Source organism: Helobdella robusta (assembly GCF_000326865.2).
Source record: "Helobdella robusta unplaced genomic scaffold HELROscaffold_22, whole genome shotgun sequence".
NCBI lineage: Eukaryota > Metazoa > Annelida > Clitellata > Rhynchobdellida > Glossiphoniidae > Helobdella > Helobdella robusta.
The window spans coordinates 152790-164045 of NW_008704170.1; the positions used below are offsets into that span (position 1 = coordinate 152790).

Sequence of the window (11256 nt, forward strand, 5' to 3'; positions counted from 1 at the left end):
TTGAGAGAAAAGGATGAAATAAAACCTGAAGAAGAAAAACCAGTAGAAGAGACGCAGAAAGAAGAGCCAAAAACAGATGAAGAAAAACCAAAAGACGAAACAAAAATAGAAGAGCCTAAAGTTGAAGAACCCGTACCTGAACCACTACCTGGTTTTTTGACGCCACTGAAAGAAGTAATTATTGAAGATCTGGCGCAACCGATGGTTTTCATTTGCCAAACCGAAAAAGATAACATGAAACCTGAGTGGTTGAAAAACGGAAAGCCCTTGAAACCATCGAATCGCGTGAAATTCGTTACACAAGGAAAGGAACACCGACTGGAGATAACAGGAAATGTTCTTCCTGATGATGAGGCAGAGTATACAATATTTTTCAGACAAGGCAATTTAAAATCGGCGGCTAAACTTATCTTAAAAGGTAAAATAATCAAACACTTTGTTACAATAAATTATTATACTGTTAAATTTGATTACAGCTCCTCCAAAATTCACCAAACCGGATATGGCAGACAAGCTGACTTTGAAACCCGGCGTTACCTCAATGGTAGATTTAGCTTTTCTATCAGTTCCACCCGCTAAAGTCACTTGGTATTACAACGGACAAGACAAACTTCCGGACGACGCACGAATAAAACCCCTAACATCGCAAACGTCAGCGAAATTGACAATGATGAAAGTTGCTCCGACGGATGCCGGGGAATATAAAGTCGTTATCGAAAACAAAAATGGAAAAATTGAACATACCGTTAATGTTGCCGTTCAAAGTCCGCCTTCGGAACCCAAAAACGTTCTGGTAGACAACATTACAAAATCGTCTTGTCTCGTTACATGGGAGGCACCCGAATCAGATAACGGTTCACCGGTAATAGGATACGACATAGAAAAGCAGGTCGGCAAAACTGGAAAATGGATAAAAATCAACAAAGAACCTATTACAACTACTCAATACGAAGTCAACGATCTAACTCCTGGAAGTGAATGTTCGTTTAGAGTGTCAGCTTCGAACGCGGCTGGGCCAAGTGTCTATTCCAAACCATCCGGTAGTTTTGTAGCTAAAGATGCTGAAGCTCCAAAAGTAGAAGATGTAAAACCTGTTGAAGAGAAAAAGGATGAAATAAAACCTGAAGAAGAAAAACCAGTAGAAGAGACGCAGAAAGGTATTTCTTTTGAAATGTTTATTTGCTTTGTTCAGTAATGTTGGCAAAAATTATTAAGAATTTTTGTAATTATTTTTTATATAAGAAATTCATCCGGATTTCACACAATTCTTGTCTGATATATCCGTCATTCAACCCGAAGAAATTTTCTTACAATGTAGTTTGAAACCCGGATCGTTAATAAATGCTAAAGTTACCTGGTACGATAAAAATAATAAAGAAATAAAACCTGGCAATAGATTTTTGACAACACAGGATGACAATACTCTTTCTTTGAAAATTGTTCCCTCCAAGGTCGATGATGATAGCGGTGTTTTTAAAGTACTGGTCTCTAATAAAATTGGTAAAGTTGAATCAAATTGTAGAGTGAGTGTTAAATCCGCTCCAAAAGTTGAGCCTGAAGCTAAATTTAAAGATAGTAAAATAGTTGTTTCAAACGCTGGCTCAACTTTAGTTATCTCGGCAAATGTTACAGGTTCTCCGAAACCAAATGTCGTCTGGTCTTTTTTTAGTAACAAATCCGATGCTCAACCTACTGACGTTAAACCTGATGCTAATGTACTTGTAAGTCAAGATAGAAATACGTGTAAATTAACATTAAAGAAAACGTCAAAAGCTAATACTGGCAAGTTTAAATTGACGGCATTGAATGAAGTTGGAGAAGATTCAGCTGAGTTTTCCGTGCTCGTTAAAGGTTTGTGTATACTTTAAATAAAAGAAAAATATTTATTATATTGACTTTTTTTAACTTCAAATCTTAGATAAGCCTTCTGCTCCAATTAACTTACAAACTTCTGACATTAATGGCGAAATAACGTTGTCATGGCAACCACCCGAAAATGATGGCGGATCGCCAATTAAACATTATATCATTGAAAAAGCGGATGTTGTAAAAAAAAGTTTCTCTGCAATTGGTAAACACGAAAGCAGTCAAACACTGATGTTTAAAGTTCCTCAACTAACAGACGGCGGTCAATTTTTATTCAGAGTTGCAGCGGTCAACGAAGTAGCCCAAGGTGAATGGGTGACAATCACAGAACCAGTAGCAATAGTAAGTAAGTTAGGACCGCCTAGTCCACCTCAAAACGTAAGGGTACAAAACGTTACTAAAACTTCCTGCGAGCTTTTTTGGGACGTTCCCAAAACAGACGGAGGATCACCAATCACTGGTTATTGGGTTGAAAGGTCGAGCCAGAAATCAAAATTTTTCAAAGTCGATAAAAACCCACTTTTTGATTTGAAGAAAAACTTTTCAGATTTGGTAGAAGGTAACGAATACGAAATGCGAGTTTTAGCCGAAAATAAATTTGGCGTTAGCGAACCATCTGATACAACTGGTGTCTTTTTAGCTAAAGATCAATTCAATAAACCGGGACCTCCAGGACAGCCAACTGTAAGTTTTGATACGTTGTACACAACCAAAAAAGCGTTTGTTTTAAAACTTATTATTAGATTCTTCCTTGTTTTTTATTCAAATAATTATTTTAAAAAGATTAAAATAATGATTAAAAAACGAAACTAAACTACTATAAATCGTATCAAAATAGGTGAGTGAGTTAGTCAAAGAATCATGTCAGCTTACATGGGCACCCCCTGAAAACGATGGAGGTTCTAAAATCGTGCATTATGTTATTGAAATGAAAGAGGCCAGAAACAACTGGAAAATAATTTCTGGTACTGTAAAAGAGTTATATTTTAAAGTAACTAGTTTGAAAGATGGCCAAAGTTACGAGTTCAGAGTAAGTGCCGTCAACAAAGTAGGTCAAGGTCAACCATCTGCTCCATCAGTTCCAGCTAAATATTGTTAGCACATTTATTCATGTTTTACGTGTGTATTAATTGTAAATTATTTACATTTTTAACTTCTAATTGAAGTTTGCTGTGAAGTTTTACTCAAATTTTCGTTTGATTTTAATTTGAAATAACTTATTTCTAGCCGAAGAGTTACGATTTACTAAAGAGTTAACGGTAATAAAGTTAGAAGAACTTGGTCAAACTGTTACCCTAGAATGTGAAATCTCTAAAGAAGGGTTGAAACTTGATTGGTACAAAGATAAGAAAAGACTTACGCCCACTGACTTAAATTTCAAAATAGTAGCCTCTGCGAAAACTCATAAATTGGTTATAACAAAGGCTGATTTTAAAGATGTGGGTATTTACACAGCAGAGTATAAAGATCTAGTTACAACCGGGAAAGTTATTTATGAAGGTAGGATGCCTATCATCAATTATTTAATTTCTAGCTTATAATTTATTTAATATGATTTATACACGTTTCCTGATTTTTCCAGTTTTACCTAAAATTGGAAAGCACAGTTATGAAAATCAAATGACATTAAAAGTTGGAGCATCAGTTACTATTGAAGTGCCTTATGAAGCTTGTCCTGAACCAAACATAGAATGGTCATTTAACGGGCAAAATAAGTTACCAGATGCAAATAAATTTCCTCGAGTTAAAGTTCAAACGAATCCTCAAACTTGCAGCTTGCAATTAACAAAGGTCGTTCGTAAAGATGCTGGCGCTTATAAGTTGGCGATTGAAAATAAATTAGGGCAGGCAGAGTTTGAAATGAAGATTAAAGTTATTGGTGAGTTCATTTTACTATGTAATTAATAAATGTAAACATTGTTTTTAAACGTTTGAAATACTGATTAATGTAATTACAATTTTACGTAAAAATACTCGCTATCAGATGTTCCTAGCGCTCCAACAAACTTCAACATGAAAGCAGTAGACGAAACTTCAATCACGATGAGGTGGGAGGAACCAAATGATGATGGTGGCTCACCTGTTCTTAGGTACCAAGTTGAATACAGAGATGCAAGCAGTCGAACGTGGCAAAAAGCTGGTACAATTGACTTTGCACCGGAAAGTCAGGAATTCAAAATATCTCCTCTTACAGAAAATAAACAGTACTATGTGAGAGTAGCAGCTGAAAATGATGTCGGAGTCGGAGAATGGGTGGAAACCGAAAAGCCCGTCACTGCAAAGCATTCTTTTTGTAAGGGATATAGGATTGATTTCATGTTACTATTTCCTTGATGAGTAAAATTTCGTTTTAATGTCAAATTAGTCTTTTTTATTTCAATATTTATTAAAATTTTATTAGAATAACTTAGAGACATTTAGTGATGTCATTCATATAAAATTAATTAAAATGCAACTAAAATACGAAAATTCAAAAAATTAATTTAATTTTTATTTGACATCGGTAACACATCTGATCACTTAGCCCCGCCTGGTCCACCGTCTGCTCCCGAAGTCAGCAACATTTTACCAACTTCATGCACCTTGCAGTGGACCTGTCCTACGGACGATGGTGGCTCCCCTGTCCTCGGCTACCATGTTGAAAGAGCTCTAGTTTCTGATGCTCCTTCAGGGCCTCTTAGATGGATATCCGTCAACAAAGAAATCATTCCGGACACTAAACTTAATGTAAAAGATTTGGTGGAAGATAATAAATACGTTTTCAGAGTAACTGCTGAAAATAAAGTTGGTAGAGGCCAACCGAGTGCTCCATCACAACCAATGGTTGCCAAAAATCCATTTGGTATGAAATAAAAATATTTGGTTACATTTAATATAATTCATTTTTGCTATAGTTATTGTTGGATATTCAATTAAATGAATGAATAAAATGTTAATTTAGAAAAGCCAGGTAAGCCGGGAACACCGGAAATGAAAGAATCAACCAAAAGTTCGATCGCGCTAACTTGGACGCCTCCAACAGACGATGGTGGAAGTGAAATTACAAATTACGTCATTGAGATGAAGTTGGAAGATTCAGTGAGATGGGAGAAAGCCACAAACGATAAGATCAAGGACACTTTTTATGTAGTAAAAGGACTTAAAGCTGACAAAATGTATGATTTCAGAGTAGCGGCTGAGAATACAGCCGGCGTTGGACCTTTTGCCGAAACTGAACAGCCGATCCAAACTGAGGACAAAATAGGTAATTGCTTGAACCATTAAATTTATGTTGCATTCTATTTTTGTTATCATAAAAACAATATTGCGCGTTAAAACATTTTAAAATGTTTTTTAAATAAAATTAAATAAAACTAAAATAAATCAACTTACATTTTCAGCTGGTATTAAACCAAAAATTATAACACCGTTGGAAAACGTTAAAGTGAAAATTAACGACACTTTGAAGTTATCGTCAAAAGTGGAGTTAGGCCAACCGGCGGCCAAAATATCGTGGTTTAAGGATGGTCGCGAAATAAAGGATTTCAAAAAATATAATATCACGGAAAAGAACGGAGATGAGGTTCTAGAAAAAATTAAAGTTGATGTTGAAGACGCCGGCACATACAAAATAGTTTTGGATAATAAAGTGTCAAAGGTTGAATGCGAAGCAAAAGTTGTTGTCCAAGGTAATGTGTTAAACACTTTATCGCTCTCTCATTTTTAAACGTTGTAATGATTTTAAATATTTCTAAATCAGTTTTATATTAATCGATAATGAGTTTTTGTACTTGATAATTTTTGCGTATTCAGTTCCGCCATCGTTATCATCGGACAAACCGCTGAATGAACCTCTGGTGTTTAACGCTGGATCTCAGTTGGGTGTTGAGTTGAAGTTTACCGGCTCCCCAACACCATCCATCAAATGGCTCCTTTCTGAAGAGCCGCTGAATGGATCGCTGTTTACGGTCACACAAGACACCACTTCACTGCTTGCCAAGAAATGCAGTGTTAAAGTTGCTGGTGTTTATCGTGTTCAGGCAATCAACGAAGTCGGAGAAGCCGAAATGTCATTTGAAATCGTTGTGTTAGGTTAGTTCTTGAGGGTGTTTTGCAATTTACAAAAAAAATCCTTTGTTGCTTAAACAAAAATCTTTAGTAAATTTTAATTTTCGATTTTATTTTCACTGAGTTGAACAATTGTTCGTAGGTTCAAATCGCAAAAACTTGGTCACTGGAAAGCTCATTTGAATAATTACGTATAATTATTTTTTTATTTAAAAATTATATTAAAACAATTCAAATTTTCACAGACAAACCTTCAGCACCTCTCAACCTCCAAGTAAAGAAAGCAACAAGTGAATCAGCGGTTGTTACATGGGATGAACCTGAATCCAATGGCGGAAGTGGCATCCTCAAGTATATCGTAGAAAAACGTGAAGCATCAAAAAGCAGTTGGGTGACCGTGTCATCATTTAGCAAGGAAACCATGCAAGCCACAGTTGACAAATTGTACGAAGGCAATCAATATTTCTTTCGCGTGTCAGCCGAGAACAAAATCGGCGTGGGACCTGCCGCCGAAACAAACCAACCTTACGTCGGTGGACATGGGTTTGGTACGTCGTATTTCTATGCTATTTTTACTATCTAAATCAACATTTGTGTTTTTTAATTTTTTTACATTCCAAGAAAAATTGTAGACATTAACAATTTAAGCTGATGGTATGTACCCAGCATTTTACCGTTTGTTATAATTTTTACAAAATAATATAATACACGTGCATTTATTATACGCATGTACTAAGGGTGATACTCATGAAAAATAATTATTGTTTATTTTCAAAAAAGTTCCCCCAGGGAAACCACGCAATTTGAATGCGGACGAAGTCACAAATAAATCATGTCTTTTAAAGTGGGCAGTTCCAGAATCAGATGGAGGTTCACCAATCAGTGGATACCATATTGAACTGTTGCAACAGGGAGGTCACGGAGGAAAGTGGATGAGGATAACAAAATCACCAGTCGCTGACCTTCAGCACCGAGTAACTGACCTTTCAGATAAAGCATCATATCTCTTCAGAGTGATCGCAGTTAACAAAGCTGGACCTGGTGAGCCTTCAGATTCTATAGGACCTATTACAATCAAAGATAAACAGGAGAAACCAGGTCAACCTGGAAGACCTGGAGTATCTGCCATGACACCTAACTCTGCCACTGTCAATTGGAGCCCACCGAAAGATACCGCTGGTGACTTGACTTACTTACTGGAAATGAAGGCAGCAGGAAGTGCTGTTGGGTGGGTTCCAGTCAATCCGGGTCAACCAATAACGCTGTTAACACACGTCATAAATGGATTGAAACCTGGTACGGAATACACTTTTCGGGTCAGAGCAGATAATAAAATTGGGTCAGGTCCATACTCTGAACCATCTGCGCCTGTTAAATATGGTTAGGATATAAATTAATTTATATAATTTAATCAATTTAAACGTACCTTTCTGTTTCAGAGCCAACGGCAGTGTTTGAGAAGCAGTTAGAAGATCAGAGAGTCACTGAAATACCAAGTGAAGCAACTTTTGATTGTTTGCTGGCAGAAGAAAATGCGAAAGTGGAATGGTTCAAAAACGATCGACCCATCAAAAAAGGAGATAAATATGATATCATTGTTTCGGGTCACGTGCAAAAGTTGGTGGTGAAAGACGTAGAAGGTAAAGATGAGGGCGAGTATTCCGTTGTTTTCAAGAATAAAACTTCCAGTGCTAAATTAATTGTTGAAGGTAACTGTAATTATATTTGTGAATTTTATAAAAATGATAACTCGAGTGATAAATACAACGAAGCTAAATATAGGTGTTTATTTTCTAAGTTTATTTTCTAATTTCTAATTTACTACGTATATTTTATTTTCAGTTGCACCTAAAATCGGAAGCTACGACGAGAGCTATAAAACCAGATTAATATTAGCAACTGGAAAATCTATCTCAATGGAAGTTCCGTTCACGGCCCATCCCCAACCAAAAGTGACCTGGACTTTCAATGGTCAGTTCCTTCCAGATCCAACTCGCATAAGACCTGAGACAATATACAATCATGCCACTTTAAATTTAAACAAAATGAAAGCTTCTGACGCTGGTCTGTATACCTTGACCTTAGAAAACCCCTTTGGAAAAGATACTATGAATATAAAATTGAAAACAATAGGTAAAATATAAAATTATATATATAATTTTTGTATAATAAAATTGTCAACGAATAAATTGAAAAATTAATGAAAAATAATATTGTAAAAACATTTTAGACAAACCGGGTCCGATCAAAAATCTTGCCGTCAAGTCAGTTACATCAAACACGGTGACTCTTACATGGGGCGAGCCTGATACAGATGGCGGAAGTGACATCACGGGTTATAATGTGGAGAAAAAGGAAGGCCAGCGCAAAATGTGGCAATCAGTGACCAACACTCCAAATTTAGAAGCCCTGGCAACTGGACTCTTCGAAGGAAACAAGTACAATTTCAGGGTGGCCGCAGAAAATTCAGTGGGTGTTGGTGAATTTGTTGAATTGGACCAAATGGTGCAACCTAAGTGTCAATTCAGTTAGTGCTTTCCAGATTTTATGTACTCAAAATTACTTAGTGTTTTAAAAAATAGCTATCGACGTTTTAATTTGTTAATTTAATTTATTTTCATATTTTCACACACTAACCAGCTGTTCCTAGTGTTCCCGGTGTTCCAGAAGTATTTGATGTAACCTCCTCTACATGCAAGTTGACTTGGAAGAAGCCGGACTCTGACGGTGGAAGTGAAATAACCGGGTATGTGGTGGAAAAGAAGGTGGGCACAAGATGGCTGCCTATGAAATTAAAAGCCGATAAGCCTGAGTACGAGGTAACAGATCTGAATGAAGATTCGAAATATGAATTTAGAATATTGGCCGAAAACAAAGTTGGTTTGAGTCAACCCAGTGGACCCAGTCAACCAATTGTGGCTAAAAATCCATGGAGTACGCATTATAGTTTTCATATTTTATTGTAGAACACCGTATGCCCATGTGTTGTTAGCGACGCACATATACCTTTGTTTATTATTTGGCTCTCTTTTTTTTCCTTTGCACAAATTTTATCAGAAATAATTCAACATTATTATGAAATTTGCTCATTAATCACATGTGATTGTTTACTGTGCAGCTTTGACTATAATTTTTTCTTTCATTTCCTCTGCATAAATTTATCAAGACAAATTAATAAAAAAATTTGTGAATTATTTACCTATGATTGTTTGCTATGCAGCTTTGCCAGGACCACCAGGAATTCCATGCACCAGCCACGTAAAAGATACTTCCATGAAGGTCACATGGTCGCCACCTGAAGACACGGGCGGCTGCTTGATTGATGGTTATTTGCTGGAAATGAGACCTATAGGCAGCAGCACATGGTCCCCCACGCCGTACGGAGATGATTTGGTGACGGATAACGAATTGGTGGTGAGAGGGCTGAAGCCCCAGCAGACGTATGAGTTCAGAGTTGCTGCAAAGAACAAAGCTGGTGTCGGTAAATATTCTCAAAGTTCGAAGCCACAGCTTGCATCCAGCTTATCAGGTTAACAAATTGTTAAAATAAATGTGTAGATCGTATATTTAGTCAATTTTTATTAAAATATAACTTAATTCTATTTCAGAAAAAATTTTAAACTTTTTCATCATACATTTTATTATCATTACTAAATAAAAACACTTCATAAAACACTTAATATTAGTAAATGTAATTTTTTTTCTTAGTAAAATTACTTAATATTTATGTTTTACAACATAATGAAAAAAATTCTACTTGTGCATCATAACTTCACCTTATTATCACTACTAATTAATAAATACTTTAAAAAACACTCAAAATCAGTCAATGTATCTGTTTTTCTTAGTTAAACTACTTTATTTTTATGTTTTGCAACATACTGAAAAAAATTATGTGATTTTATCCAAATTATTAGCACATATTTTCAGTATTATCACTACATATATTTATCCTCTGAAAAAAAATCTTGAAAAAAATTTTAGAAAAAAAAATATAATTTTTTATTTTTTACCGAAGTCGGATAAAAAATTTTCGACTCCGTCAAAAATTTCTGACTTTGACCGACTCCGACACTCTGTTAATTTCCCTATCAGATTTAACTTTTAAAAATGTATTAATGGTCTGCTCATTTATAGGTGGCGAAGCACCCAAAATCCTTTCGCACTTGACAGACGTAACTTGCACGCTGGGCGATGATGCAACTCTTGAGTGCAAAGTTGATTTAGGAGAACCCGAATCAAAAGTTCTGATTTTCAGAGGTTCCAAAGAGTTGTACAAAGGATCAAAAGTCACTTGGGATGTTGTCGACGGCGGAAAACGATTGCAAATCACTATAAGCGATGCTCAACTTAACGACGCTGCCAAGTATAAATGCGAGCTGGAAAACTCAATCGGCAGTGCAAAATCTGAATCTAACCTAATCGTACATTCAAAACCGAAAGTTACTATACAACCGCTGTACAAGGGGCTTCAAAAGTGCAAAGCATCGACGACATTGACCTTAGTTGCCGAAGTTACAGGAAATCCACAACCGAAAGTTGAGTGGTACTGTGGTGATGAACTTGTGGAACTTTCCACTAATGTCAAAATGGATTACAATGGTGAAGTTGCCACTTTGAAAATAAATGATGTCACTGGGGATAGAACAGGGATGTACAAGATAGTGGCAGTCAATGATGTTGGGACTGATTCCGGCACCATAGATGTCTCAGTGCTAGGTATTTGCATTTTTTTAATTAGAGTGTAATTATTTCCAATTTTTTTCAACATAATACCTCAATTTGAATAAATGTATTTTCTTATATAACATATTTTGCTATTTTGAAAAAAGAAAATTTACTTAACCTGAATATAATCAGACAAGCCGTCAGCTCCGCAAGACCTGCAGATGAACGACAAAGGCCGAGATTACATAACGATCACGTGGAAAGCCCCGGAAAAAGATGGCGGTTCAGCCATTTTGGGTTACCTCATTGAGAAGAAAGAGGGGAGGAAAGGATGGACCAAGGCAGGAGAAGTTGGGGGAGATACTTTGAAGTACAAAGTAAAAAATTTGCAGGAAGGTGAATCATATGAAATCAGAGTGGCCGCCGAGAACAGCATCGGTGTCGGTCCGTCTGTGCAGTTTGATGAAGCTATTCAAGCGTCACTTAATTTTGGTGAGACAGTTCAACATCGACATTTTACTTATTTTGATTGATAATCAATAATGTAATGTTTGTTATGTAATTGATTGATCGATCGAATGATTAAACTTTAATAATTTTATTCATGGAAATATTTGGTGAAAATTAAATCTCAACACAATGCCACACCTGCAAATGTATAAGTAGTTCACAAAA

The 11256-nt window shown here is 36.0% G+C and overlaps 4 protein-coding genes across 4 annotated transcripts; all 4 read left to right on the top strand.

Annotated features, from left to right (window-relative positions):
* Positions 1–502: 502 nt before the first annotated feature.
* HELRODRAFT_78197 (hypothetical protein) lies at positions 503–2052 on the top strand (the record flags this gene model as incomplete). The annotated part of the gene is made up of 2 exons (XM_009018533.1): positions 503–1075; positions 1924–2052. Coding segments are annotated over 2 exons (702 nt in total), but the record flags the coding sequence as incomplete, so codon positions are not given.
* Positions 2053–2815: 763 nt separating this feature from the next.
* On the top strand, positions 2816–6965 carry HELRODRAFT_131517 (hypothetical protein; the record flags this gene model as incomplete). The annotated part of the gene is made up of 6 exons (XM_009018534.1): positions 2816–2960; positions 4391–4708; positions 4817–5110; positions 5659–5937; positions 6159–6461; positions 6694–6965. Coding segments are annotated over 6 exons (1611 nt in total), but the record flags the coding sequence as incomplete, so codon positions are not given.
* A 374-nt stretch (positions 6966–7339) lies between these two features.
* Positions 7340–7723, top strand: HELRODRAFT_78458 (hypothetical protein; the record flags this gene model as incomplete). Its single annotated transcript, XM_009018535.1, has 1 exon — positions 7340–7723. A coding segment is annotated over one exon (384 nt), but the record flags the coding sequence as incomplete, so codon positions are not given.
* A 130-nt stretch (positions 7724–7853) lies between these two features.
* On the top strand, positions 7854–8678 carry HELRODRAFT_143639 (hypothetical protein; the record flags this gene model as incomplete). Its single annotated transcript, XM_009018536.1, has 3 exons — positions 7854–8046; positions 8144–8431; positions 8554–8678. Coding segments are annotated over 3 exons (606 nt in total), but the record flags the coding sequence as incomplete, so codon positions are not given.
* Between the last annotated feature and the right edge of the window lie 2578 nt (positions 8679–11256).